General features: G+C 38.3%; 1 protein-coding gene across 1 annotated transcript; it reads right to left on the reverse strand.

Moving 5' to 3' along the window:
* Positions 1-3,279: 3,279 nt before the first annotated feature.
* On the reverse strand, positions 3,280-11,774 carry eaf2 (ELL associated factor 2). Its single transcript, XM_053626584.1, has 6 exons — positions 11,502-11,774; positions 8,767-8,861; positions 8,500-8,636; positions 8,239-8,402; positions 6,502-6,738; positions 3,280-4,818 (listed from the first exon to the last, which is right to left on the reverse strand). The coding sequence occupies exons 1-6, from the start codon at positions 11,623-11,625 to the stop codon at positions 4,769-4,771; spliced, it is 807 nt and encodes a 268-aa protein (XP_053482559.1). The 5' UTR covers positions 11,626-11,774; the 3' UTR covers positions 3,280-4,768.
* Positions 11,775-13,121: the final 1,347 nt, after the last annotated feature.

Raw genomic sequence — 13,121 nt, forward strand, 5'->3', positions numbered from 1 at the left:
GTCAAAAGGTGGCTTGGCTTGCATGGTGAGAATCGGAGAATAGCATAAACATTGTCTAGAAACCGAGTTTGACAATGTTCCCTAAGACGCTGGGTTTCACTTCACTTGCTACAGGCGTTTCATTGACAAAAAGCGCATGGATGTGGCCGAGAAACGGGTCACACAGCGTCCTGAAGCTCAAGATGCTCACGAAGGCCAGTCTGTGTCATGGGGTAGTAGTACTTCAACAATTGAATGTCCGACGAAGAAACTTAGCTTGTGCAGGTCCTGTGCCTCCTTCCTTGTGCATAATTTGTAAGAAAACGGACAAGTACTTTACTGTGGCAGGCCAACGCCAGAAAGACCATCTTTCACAGGCAGAAACATTGTCAGCAGGTAGGTAAAAACAACGTACCAAAGTGTACACACACACACACACACACACACACACACACACACACACACACAGGTTTGAACTTTGAAGTTTTATGCCATAAGCTGCTGTGAGGGAAATTACTCATTTTTACTTTGTAATAAGTTTGTTCATGTTCATCTGAGGATAATGCCTAAGAAGGCCATGTCATGTCACTGAGATTCAAGGTTCGTCTGTCCAAGATCCTAAAACAAAGCCTGTTTGAACTGCCTCAAACTGCTTCTTATGGGTACACAGAATTATGTCATGCTCTGCGTTTCATATATATATATATATATATATATATATATATATATATATATATATATATATATATATATATATATATATATATATATATTAGTAGTGTGTTAGTACAAGGGCTTCAGAGCGCTCTCATTATTCTATCCTGTTTTATTCTATCCTGTATTAACCATCTTTCTGTAGTAAACCTTTTTACCTTCAGAGAACGAGTCTGCGAGTGTTGTCTAATTTCCACGACACTGGGTACCATGGGTAATTTTCAGATACAGTTACATAATTTATTTAATATTTATTGAACAGTCAGAGTCAGATGTGCATACAGCTACAGCCAGAACACTCAATATTACTTACCTGTTAACACAGTTTTTATTTAATGGTTTTTATTTACAAATTAATTTCATTATTATTTTTTTTTTAATTTACAGGCCAGCTGCTGAAAGCTGCTGAGATGCGAGGTGCGATACTACAAGTCCTGTTACAGACAGTACACCAGGTTCTTGACAAAGTCTACTGCAACAGTTACTGGGACCTCAGAAGAACCGTGAATTATTATATTTCATTATCAAATAATAATTAATAATTCCCTCACATTATTGCACATTTCCAAAGTAAAGCATTGACCATCTACATAGTGTATATTGTCAGTTTGTCTGTAAACACAATCTTGACTGCACAACTCTTGGCACAGTAATTCAATGATAAAATGTGTAGTGGTTCGTGAAGATAGAAGAAACTACAAATAATTTATTACCAATGTATTTTCTTTCTGAAGAATAAATAAAAAAAATCTTCTCAAATTGCTTGGTCACCTGCTTTTGATTTGCTACTATTTGTACTATATTTAAAATAGAAGCCATTGTGAAATAGTTATGGCACATAAAATAATATCCTTTCCGTTTTTTAACGTTTTCTTTTCAGAAATGAGCCAACCTTCGATGCCAGCTACAAGATCTTCTGTGAGAGGATAATCCGCCATAGGTTAATTGTAAACCAAGAGGTGCTGACAGTGACGCAGCTCAGAAGGATCTTAAATCTTGTGAAAAAACATGAAGATCTTGATGCTTCAAACTAAAGTTAATTTAAATACCATGAGTTTCTTTTGCAGCTTTGGAAAGAACATTTATGCAACATTTTTATTGTTTTCTCACAAAAATGGAATTCATAATAATGATGATCATAATCATATTTTATAATGTGTAGAAGCTGATAGAGTATATTTTAACTCAATTATTGTTCATGTGAATATATCTTTATTTATACTGTTGTGATCATTTTCACTGTATCTTTGTTTCAGGCAGGATACATCGAAGAGGAGGTTGGTCTGTGATTTCCTAGCTGGTGTTTCACTCCCCCAACAAGCACAACATCTGTGAGATGGCTTTTGTTGAGACATTGACTACGTTTACATGGACAGCAGTAATCTAATTATTGACCTTATTCTGAATAAGACAATATTGTGATTAAGGTGTTTACATGAGTTGCTTTTAGAATATTCCTTTCATGTTCCCGTTTTACATGTTATAGAACATAGATCGATTAACGGCACACGTCATTACGTCCCCACGCCACGCTGTCCGACGTTCTTTCCAGAATTTCACGTATTGACATACAGTTTAGTCTTTGTTATGGTACCGTATACAGTTTTGGGTGTTTCGTTTTTAACGTTACGAAAGCTTCAAGTGCAGCTCATTATTTGTCATGCTGTACGTGCTAATAGACGACGGGGGGTAGCATTTTGAGTCATTTCAGCCAACTTGGGCCAAAGTGTGCTGCTTTTTTTTTTTTTTTTTTTTTTCCTCTTTCTGTGATTATACAGTGCCTACTGAAAATTTTGATGTATAAAACATCAGTTTTGCTAAATGTACAATGTGTATGTTAATTTTGCTTGGTGCTAATCCGTGAAGTTGAAGCGTATTTTCTACAAATTTGCCTTATTTCATGGTTACATTCACGCTTGAGTGTACTAATGCCTGTCTCAAATGTTTAGGTATATGTATAAATGTCATTTTGAGAGATTTTGTGTTGCTAAAATCATAATAAAAAAAGTTACAAGCAAAACTAGCAGCATAAGATTTTAGTTTTTTAAAAATTCATAATTGTATACATTTATGGATCGTGACAAAAATCTGCAGGATATTTTGTGGAGAACTTTTCTGTTAAGTCCATCAGAGCGGTGTTTATGCAAAAATGAATTTTAAAAGTAGTGCCCAGGCGTGGGAATGAAAATCACTTTCTAGCCACTTTTTCCTAGTTCACCTTATGGCCTAGAAAGCAAAAAGTTTATCAAAGCCTGTGAAGTGTTTTTAGTGTACAGATTTGCCTTTGGCATGAAGGCAAGTTTGCAGTTCTGCAAGTGCTGACTGCTCTAACTTTACAGATTATGGTAGCATCACAGACAAAGGCGGCTGGGACAGGCAGCAGGGTTCATTCTCTCTCGCGCTCTCTCGGTCTGTCTGTCCAAATGAAACCCTGAACTCTGCAGCCATGATCTTATGTGAGTTAATGTCACATGATGAGTGTGCCATTCAGATGTGGATTCATGTTCAGTGCTACTTCAAATAATTACCACCACAATTTAGAAATAATGTTTTAATATGCTGATGTCCTACTGTACCATACAGTGACATTGTTTGCTCTTGGTTAGTGGTTGTAGTGAAAGACTTATTCATTAATATAAGCCTAATATCAAAATTACTTTCATATTAGAAAATAATTCATTATGATTATTATTATAGCAGTAGTCATAGTAGTAGTGGTCTATTTTTTTGGGTGTAAAATGATTAGCTGTGGATTGATGTTAGTGTTAAAATATAAGATTTCAGTCCTGATTCAGGAGTTGTACAGCTGAGTGGTGCAGCTCTCCTACACCGCACCCAGATGTTGCCCCCGACTAGCTAACATCCGTCTTTATTGTTTTATATTCTTTGTAACACTGTTCTTCTGTTTGCCTAGTTTACAAATATGACTTGATATTTGTTCAGTGCTACTTCAAATAAAAATGTTTTAAATAGCATGTATGTTTCTGTATTGTGTTGTGTTTTTATGCTAGTAACTGGTGTTAAAAGTTGCTCTAAGCATCAATGAGTCGGTGTGCTGATCCGCTCAGAGCCAGAAAGTCCAGGGCCACTTTTTGGTCCCAGTTCACCCCTGATTATTGCTACTAATTCTGAATAACGTAGGTTATTTAAATATCGATGTTAAAACACTGAAATGAGAGTCCCATTCCTACATTTTTCCTAGGACCCCCAAATCACTAAATCCTCCCCTGGTATCAAGTCACTTTGTCAATTATTTAAAATACCTAAAATAAATAGACAAGATCCAAATAAAAGCAGAAGACTATTTTATTGTTCTACACACCTTTAATGTTCAAGCACTATTTGTAGAAGTATTTGTCTTATCCTATTTGTGCAGATTTGACTACAGGCATCTTTGACCTCTCAATGTTGCTTCATCACATAAGAAACCAAAGCAAGGCACAGATGAGTGTAGTGAATAGCAGAAAACATTCATTTTACACTTTAATTATATAATAAGCAGCCTGGCTTACTTTTCTGATCAAAAGCACCTTCAATCTACAAGTTACAGCACTAAAACTGCTTTGAGCAACCTTCTTAGAATAACTGATTATGATAGACACGTTCAAGTATTGCAGGCTATAAGCAAAAACTGCTGAATATGAGATTGCAATTATTACAGACTGTAATGTACAATGAATGACCTCAAAATTATATGCTGCTCTGGCATTATATAAGACGAAGTGATATTCTCTTGCACCTTTGGCACCCATACTCATTGTGAGTGGAAGTAACTGTTTCGGGGGGGGGGGGGGAAAGAACCCCAGAACCTTTAGAAACAGGTTCTACACAGTTTCATTTAAGAAAATAAATAATTAAATTCATGGAAATTTTTCACAGCTTTTAAACGGTCAACCACACAGTATGTCGGGGGGGTGACAGAACACTGCTGCTCTGAAGAAAGAAAATGCTTAATAATTAAAGGTTGATAGATGATTAAAAATCCCCATATCACAGTGTAAGTGACCGGGCAGGTCCTGATAACCTCAGCTCCCCAGCTCTCAGTTCCATGACAAGGAGTGTACCTTAAGTCCTCTCAGTCATCATCACTCTCACTGCCAGATTCACTCAGCTGAAGATCGTTTTCTGCAGCAAAATATAAAAATTCAGTCAGTATCCAGACAAATAGCTATATCTGCGTTATATGTAAAGTAATATTTTACACACCCACGTTGGCTTGCACAAAAATCCCCCCTCCCTTTTGAATGTTTCCACATTTTGTACGTTTACAGCCTGGAACTGAATGGATTTAATTGTTTCTTTTTTTTTTTACCATTTGGTTTTCACAACACGTCTAAGGTACAAAGAGGTTTTCTTTTATTGTGATACAAAAGTCAATTAAACAAAAAGAGCAGACATTTTTCTTCATCTAGGTCATTTTCTGAATCATGTTCACTCTCAGTTTTTAATGGCTGGAATCATGGAAGATTTTAAGCTAAAGATTGAACATTAAAACATGAGTAAGATAAAACATCACCCTGGTCTTTTTCCAATCTTCACCTCTTCAGTTTAGGTGAGCCTGTGCTCATAGTAACCCGGCATGATTCTTTGCTGTTGTGGTCCATCCACCTCAAGGTTTCACATGTGCTTTCAAGAGTGGTTACCTGAGTTACCATAACCTTCCTCTCAGCTTGAACAAGTCTTGCCATTCTCCTCTGACCTCTCTCATTGACGAGGTTATTCTACCTGCAGAACTGCTGCTCACTGGACGGTTTTTTTCCTTCCTCACACTGTGTAAGTTCTGTGTAAACTCTCGAGACTGCCTATATGAAAATCCCAGGAGATCAGCAGTGTCTGCAATCAATTTCTGAAACCAGGCCAGATCACTTTTGTTCCTCCCATTGTTATGCATGAATGAGCAAGTGTACAGATGTTTCTCAAAGTATTTGGTGAGCGTGTATACACACACCTACTGATTTTCTGAAAAATCTCTGTAGAGCACCATGTCAAAGTAGAGAACATTTGAACTTGACCCTGTGTGTGTGTGTGTGTGTGTGTGTGTGTGTGTGTGTGTGTGTGTGTGTCAGTGTTACCTACAGGTCTGCACTTTTCTTTCAAAATGTGGCTACTTTGATCCGTATCCTGGGGTTTGGGCATATACTATAGAAATGTCCAATATCAATATCCAAATGCATTCAAATACACATTAAAATAAAATGATGCATTTCTACCCAGATTCTAAAGCGATCTCACAGATCACAGACACACTAAATGTCTTGGCATGCACTAGTGGCCATGTGAGGTCTCCGCTCATACATGCACTTATTGAGCCAATTCTTAACACGAGCTCAGTACATTATTGTATAAATGCATAAGGTTGACAGTATCTGTAAGAACTTTTAGAACTGTAATTTTACAAATTGTAGGACAGTTTGGTTAAAATTTCACAATATTTACAAACTATCAAATCACAAAGCAGTGGTCTTCATGAGGAACTTGAGGAGCTTTCAGTTTGGGGCTGGTCTTATTGGCTTTTGGCAGGACTGATTGTTATTGGTTATTAAACTACTTAATTGGACTGAGTGAAATTTTGAAACTGCATCAAACCACTTGATACAATGCATCCCACTAAAATGAAACGGTTTCAAAATGCACAACTAAACGCAAATACGCTACGCCACAATCAAAGAACGTTACTATAACAGCAAGGCTGTAAAAGCACATATATACACACACACACACACACACACACACACACACACGAGTGTGATAGTCAGGTGTCCACAAACATTTGGTTATAATGTAGATAAACAAACTAGATATACTCACTGAGTGTGTTCATGAGGTGTCCACCACCCTCCTCCGAGCGCTCCTGCGAGGTGAGGATGGGCATGCTGTGGGTGGACACAGGCACTGTGTGAGATCTGCATGACGAAGGCTGAGTTTCGTCTTCAGAATCGCTGCTGCTCGAGCTGTCCTCACTGCTAGATGAGGAGGAGCTTCGAGAGTCCGAGGAGCTTTCGCCGCTGCTCATCTGATCCATCACTCGTGCCTCAGCCATCAATTCTAGAAAGTACGTGCAGATATATCCGAACAAATTACACAAGCTTGAGATGGAATCCAAACACTAGCCAGTAGTTTTTTTAAGATACAGCAGAATATTCGTTGCTAAAGAGATGATTATATATCTCACAGCTATTCAACTAAAATTTGTGAAGGTAAATGGTTTGCACTTATATAGCGCTTTTTTAACCTTAGCGGTTCTACAAAGCGCTTTACACTGTGTCTCATTCACCCATTCACACTCACACACCAATGGTAGCAGAGCTGCCATGCAAGGCGTTAACTTGCCATTAGGAGCAACTTGGGGTTCAGTGTCTTGCCCAAGGACAATTCGGCATGTGGAGTCACGTGGGCCGGTAATCAAACCACCACCCCACGATTAGTTGACAACCCGCTCTACCACCTGAGCCACAGCCGCCCAGTTACCTAAAATTGCGTATAACTGAATGGCAACAAAACAATGGCTATACAAGACAATTCAAAGTGGTTATGTATTGTTTTGCAGAAAAGCCTCACATTACCACTTTTGACATGTGCCATAATCTCTGAACAGATGAGATACATGTAGGGCTGGGCAATATATCGATATAATATAGATATTGCGATAAATGATGAGGGCGTTGGTATGTTGATGTATTTTTCACATTTTTGATAATTACAAATAAAACGGTACTGAACGGATGCTGTTGATTTGACGCAAATGTTTTTTTTTTTTACTTTAAAGAAAAGTATAGTCAAACTCAGTTTAACGTCTTTTTTTGTTTGTTTATTTTACTGCTGTTCGTTAGCTATATTGTGATACGCACTGTATATATCGTAGAAATGTCCTTGAGTATCTTGATGTGATATGATATTTTTGTCACATCGCCCAGCCCTAGATAAATGTTTTGCATTTGACACGGGGGGAAATAAACTGTCTTTAAACAGGTCTTCCCCCCCCCCCCCATCAACTTTTCAAAGTAAGCCATGGTGTGTCAGTTTACTAATCAGATGAGAGTTTGTTCGTTTGTTTTTTAATGCCATGCCAGTTTCTATGGTGATTTCCATGCCGAGATATATGTAAGGAACTCTATATAAGGTTTTTAAAATCTCTTTCCTAAAAACTCTAAAACCACGTTAGGTTTGCCTTTATTCAAAATTTGTTCCAGAGTGTTGACTGAATAAAAAAGGTTTCTCACGGGGTTAGGACCAGTACAGTCTAATAAAACAGTCTAATAAAAGTCTAAAAAAAAAAAAAAAGTAATCAGACGAGAGAGGGTAAACAAAATGAAAAGTCTATGAAAACTCCTTTCATTACTGACATAATGACTTTAGCCCCGAATAACCTGCACAAAAAAACATAACTGGAGAAGTCTCAAAAGATGATCTGCTTCAGATTCATGAACTGCAGCTAGTTTATTGTTTCTAGTACTCGGTTCATTCTGCTGAAATACTTTGCAGGGTCTGAATCTGGAACAGTTGACAACCCCTACTACTACATGATATAAATTTGATACAGGTTACCTCTCTCAATGTCATCCATGGGGGAAGCAGGAGACATTTTTTCTTTAGCAGGGGAGCTCTTGGAATTGTTTGGGGCTTTCCCTCCATTGCCACTCTTCATTTGCTGACTGAGCCTAGTGGTCTGCTGCTCCAGACGTGACTGGATCTTACTGCTGCCCTCCGCTCTGTGTTCAAACAGAGAGACACAAACATAGAAAACATTACTGAGGGAGAGAACACTTCATTAGAGTAGAACCGAGCATTGCTGTGAGAAATACGCACCTTGTCTTTTTGACCGATATATTGCTACTAAGCTTCTCCAGACGATATTCTCCTGTGTCATGGTTTACAATAAGAATGCACTCCTTCATATAAGGCCTTTTGGACCCTTTAAACACTGTAACTGGAGCAGTGGATCCCTGTGGGTTGGGATGGGAATGAGGAAGAATAATGGGTTTATTAGTATTTTTCTGTTTGTCGTGAAGTGAAGCCTGGTAAATCTGATTAGTATGATGCGCTTACACAGGATGCTGTTTTTATTTGTCCTACCTCCAAGTTAGGCAATGTTATAGTGACTTGTTCTCCCTTTCCAACTTCCAGATCCCCCTCACATGTTGTGTCTATGGATGCTGGTTTGAAGTCATCTGTAGGTACAAATGAAAACCGAAAAATGAAAAGATATTTAAGTCACATGTCAGAGACAGAATGTCAGGGCTATTCCAAGTGTTGGCAACTTAAGCCTCTGGTATACTTTGTTTTATTTTTTTTTTGAGTGTACGCCTAGCCTTTCAAAGTATACTCCGTTTGACATGTATGCGTACACAGGCGGTTGACGCATACGCATTACGACAACTTGCACCACTCCTTCTGGCCTACAGGAGTCAGTACAGAGCAGTAAAGCAGGTCTTTTGGTGTGAAGGGTGACAACGAAGAAGAATCACAACACCACGAAGAACAACGCTTGGGCAATCTCTTACCACGATTAGCACCCATATACAAATCCTTATATTCTTTAAGGCTAGAATTATACAAATGCGAATACTTTGTAACCTGCACTCGTTTTCATCTCTTCCGTTTTTTCTTCAACTACCTTGAGAATCAACGGCCCTGGGTCACTGCTGCCACCTTATGGAACAACTAAATGGTGCAATAGAATTAAATATGCATGTGAGATCTGGTTAGGAAAATCGGGCGGTGCGCATACAGTATGCACGTACTCTGCTGATGAAGAAATTTCGTGGATTTTTTTTTGACATTAGTGACTATTTTTTTAATTAAAAAAGAGCCTACCACAGTTTTTTCTTTTTTGCAGCTCACAACACAGCTGCTATGGAGAGAGCAAACTAGGTCGACTTGCCAGCAGTGTTGAGCCTGGCTTATCTGTGCTTGCGCAAGCCTACATTTCCAACAAACTATCACTAGGCTTGCGAGATCATGTACAATATACCATGTAAATGGTCTGCACTTATATAGCGCTTTTTTAACCGTAGCGGTTCTACAAAGTGCTTTACATTGTTTCTCATTCTCACACACACACACACACACACACACACACACACACTCACACACCAATGGTAGGGAGCAACTTGGGGTTCAGTGTCTTGCCCAAGGACACTTCGGCATGTGGAGACATGTGGACCAGGAACTTTAGCCAACCCTACGATTATTGGACAACCCGCTCTAACACAGCCGCCCTAACTACTGGCAATCGATGATAGTATTGCCTGTGGCTTTGAATGCGTGTAGGCTAACCAGTGTTTGAGCAGGGTGTGCAGTGATGGTAAGAGACATACCCTAAATGTGTTCTGTACACGTTACATCATTACAGAAAAAATAAGTAAATAAATCAAATAAATAACTTGTCACAAGTCAGTTGCAAGCATTAGCATTTAGTCCATTTTTTTTGATGACTCCTAATTATTTGTTAACAAAGTCAAGAATGCTTGCAAACCTTAAGTTAGGACTGGAAATAAATCTAAAGTTATTAGCTAGTAAAGTATCCTGATAACATATTGATTCATTTTCTTAATTTGAGCCCCTGTTCATGTTTTGTTATTGAATACATTCCCGGCTTTATCTGTTTGGAAAGCACCGACAAGGGAAGTCAAGATGCATCAGACAAAATTGGTTTGTTGCTCAGCTCTGAAGTCAGACCGCACAGGCTATTACGGTACATATAGGACTACAATCATAAAATTCAACACAATTTTGTCTTGTTGCTGATGATCTCCCTGTTGTCTTATGTAATCTATTTGACCTCTTAATTGTGATGTTTTTATTTCATTTTGTCTTAATCTTATACTGATTAGATTTTTACCATGCAGCACTTTGGTTGACACTCGTTGTCATTTAAATGTGATACAGAAATAAAGCTTACTTGACTCGACTTATTTTTTTTCCCCTCGATCTTAAAGCTGCAGAAACCACATTTCCCAACAGACATCTAACTTAAATCCTTCACTGCAATAGCCATCACGATAGATGGAATCTATCACCGATTCCTGATCGTCCAAATCCAGATCGTTCGTCCCAGACCAACCAATCCCTGATCCCCTTCCGTGTTTCCAACAACCAATCCCTGATCACCTTCTGTGTTTCCAACGACCAATCCCTGATCACCTTCATTTTAAGCGCTCTTCTTAGTTACATTTACAAATAATAAAGCGAGTTATTCCATCTGTTTCCTTTGTGTCTATGTTCCAACTACTTACTCACACTGCTTATTTCTTGTTCTCAGTTATAAATAGTTTGTCATGCCACAACCAAAGCCGGAAGAAAATTTTCCTTCTTAATGAACCGCGCGAATATGCAAATAATCACCGCTGTCCAACTGAATATGCACGTTAGGCCATGACGTCATCTGGTGACTCGCGACTTCTCGAGCATGCGTTATCTACTTTCCTCTGAAAACAGTTGGCAACAGGGGGTTACACCACAGAGGGCGGAGCCTACAGTTCACATCAAGCTGTGCTTTCCGTCTGTCTCAGCTTTTTCATATATTATATATACATATTTAATTAAATATAAACACGAAGACGAAGCGTTACACTGAAAACACAGGATGTTAAAATGTAGACGTTTGGATTTAAATACTGCTAAGTGCTAAATAAACTCAGTACTCAGCAGGTAGTTCACCATTAATAGCTGACTTATAAATTGCCTGTATTTCTTGTTCCGTGAAAAGTAGCATTAGGTGCCAACTTTCTGGACTTAATAGTAAATTTAAAAAAGCTGTTTTTAGTTTATCGGTTAAGGTTATGTATATATAAGAAGATGCCACTTACATCGTACCGTATGGAAAGCACTTTTTGGTTGTTTCTCGAAAGTTTCGCCTAATTTGAGGACATGTTCTTGATTGTCAAAGTTTGAGTATGCTGCCCCATTCATTCTAATGACGTTTTCTATCATATGTTAACTAAATGACCAATTTCCAAACGTCCACGTCTTTTTCGATAGCATCTACGGCAGAACTAACTCACGTTAGCCACCGGAATTTGGCTGAAGAAATACAGCAACTCATAAGGGATTTCCAAAGGACCCCAGCGGAAGTCGCATTTGTCAGAGTAAAAGTCCCCCCAAAGAAAGACAAACTCGCATATACACTAAGTTATATGTGGGTTTTGGATTGTAATCAGTTTTTTTTTTTTCTCACTGGCAGTGTAACATTTAGTAAGCAATTTACCTTGCAAATTTTCCGAGTTGCTAGGTTATTCGGCACATCTACTACTTTAATCAAGTTTACCTCAGTATAGGTCACTCGTGCAATTGCTGACTGCAGCCCATCAGTTGATCTGTACAAAATATCAGCCCTACTCTGTAAAGGGGCCAGAAATGTGGTGCTTGGTCATTCTCAGCACAGCACATTCATTCATCTTCAATAGTCACTTCATCCTGGTCAGGGTCGCAGTCTAGAGCCTGGTAACATTAGGAGTGAGGCAGCAAAACGCTCCCTCTGTACAGCAGGAACAGCGAATAGTGGTGTATCAGGTGCAGCAGCGCTTTATTACTGCTACAATGAACTGTTGGTGGCTCTTGGAGGTGTACATTTAGATACTATACTTTTCCCTAAACACATGGGACATTTGAACACACGTAAAAAGAAACAAACAAAAAAAAAAGATAAACACACAAATGATGAGTTCAGAGACTTTATTAGAAAGAACTTCTGCCAAGAAAATCCAACTGCTAAAAACAACCATCATACATTACCCCTGCTTTGTGATAGTTGGGATGTTATCGATTAAATCTGAAGACTAAATGGCATAAGCCATTGGGGAGCTCATGGAAAATTATTATATTTTATATGCTTCAAAAGAAGTGCATTTGATGAATGATTAACATAGTCTGAATGAACCCCAATTCCAAAAAAGTTGGGACGCTGTGTGAAATATAAATAAAAACAGAATGCAATGATTTGCAAAAGAAACAGCTGGAGGTTGTTGCGTCTCCAAGATACTCTTTTTATACCCAATCATGTTACTGACCTGTTGCTAATCAACCTCCACCAGCCTTTTGTTGTCACCGTCCCAACTTTTTTGAGACGCATTGTGGCCATCAAATTCAAAATTACCTAATTTGTTTCATAAAATGGTACATTTCCCCAGTTTAAACACCTGAAATGTTTTCTATGTTCTACTGTGAATAATATAAGGGTTTACGAGATTTGCAAATCACTGCATTCTGTTTTTAATTGACATTTTACACAGCATTCCAACTTTTTTTGGAATTGGGTTGTACATGTTTTATATAGCTGAAATCATTCTTGTAATGAAACACCATATTACCGCTGCTGTTGTGGCGATGTTCATTCATCTGAAACGTGTGCACAAATTGCCATTTACTGTAATGTTTAAGGCTATTAACAATTGATATTAGGATCTGCATGGATGTGTTACGATGGGAAA

The sequence above is a fragment of the Ictalurus furcatus genome, chromosome 6 (assembly GCF_023375685.1).
Source record: "Ictalurus furcatus strain D&B chromosome 6, Billie_1.0, whole genome shotgun sequence".
In the NCBI taxonomy this organism is placed as follows: Eukaryota; Metazoa; Chordata; class Actinopteri; order Siluriformes; family Ictaluridae; genus Ictalurus; species Ictalurus furcatus.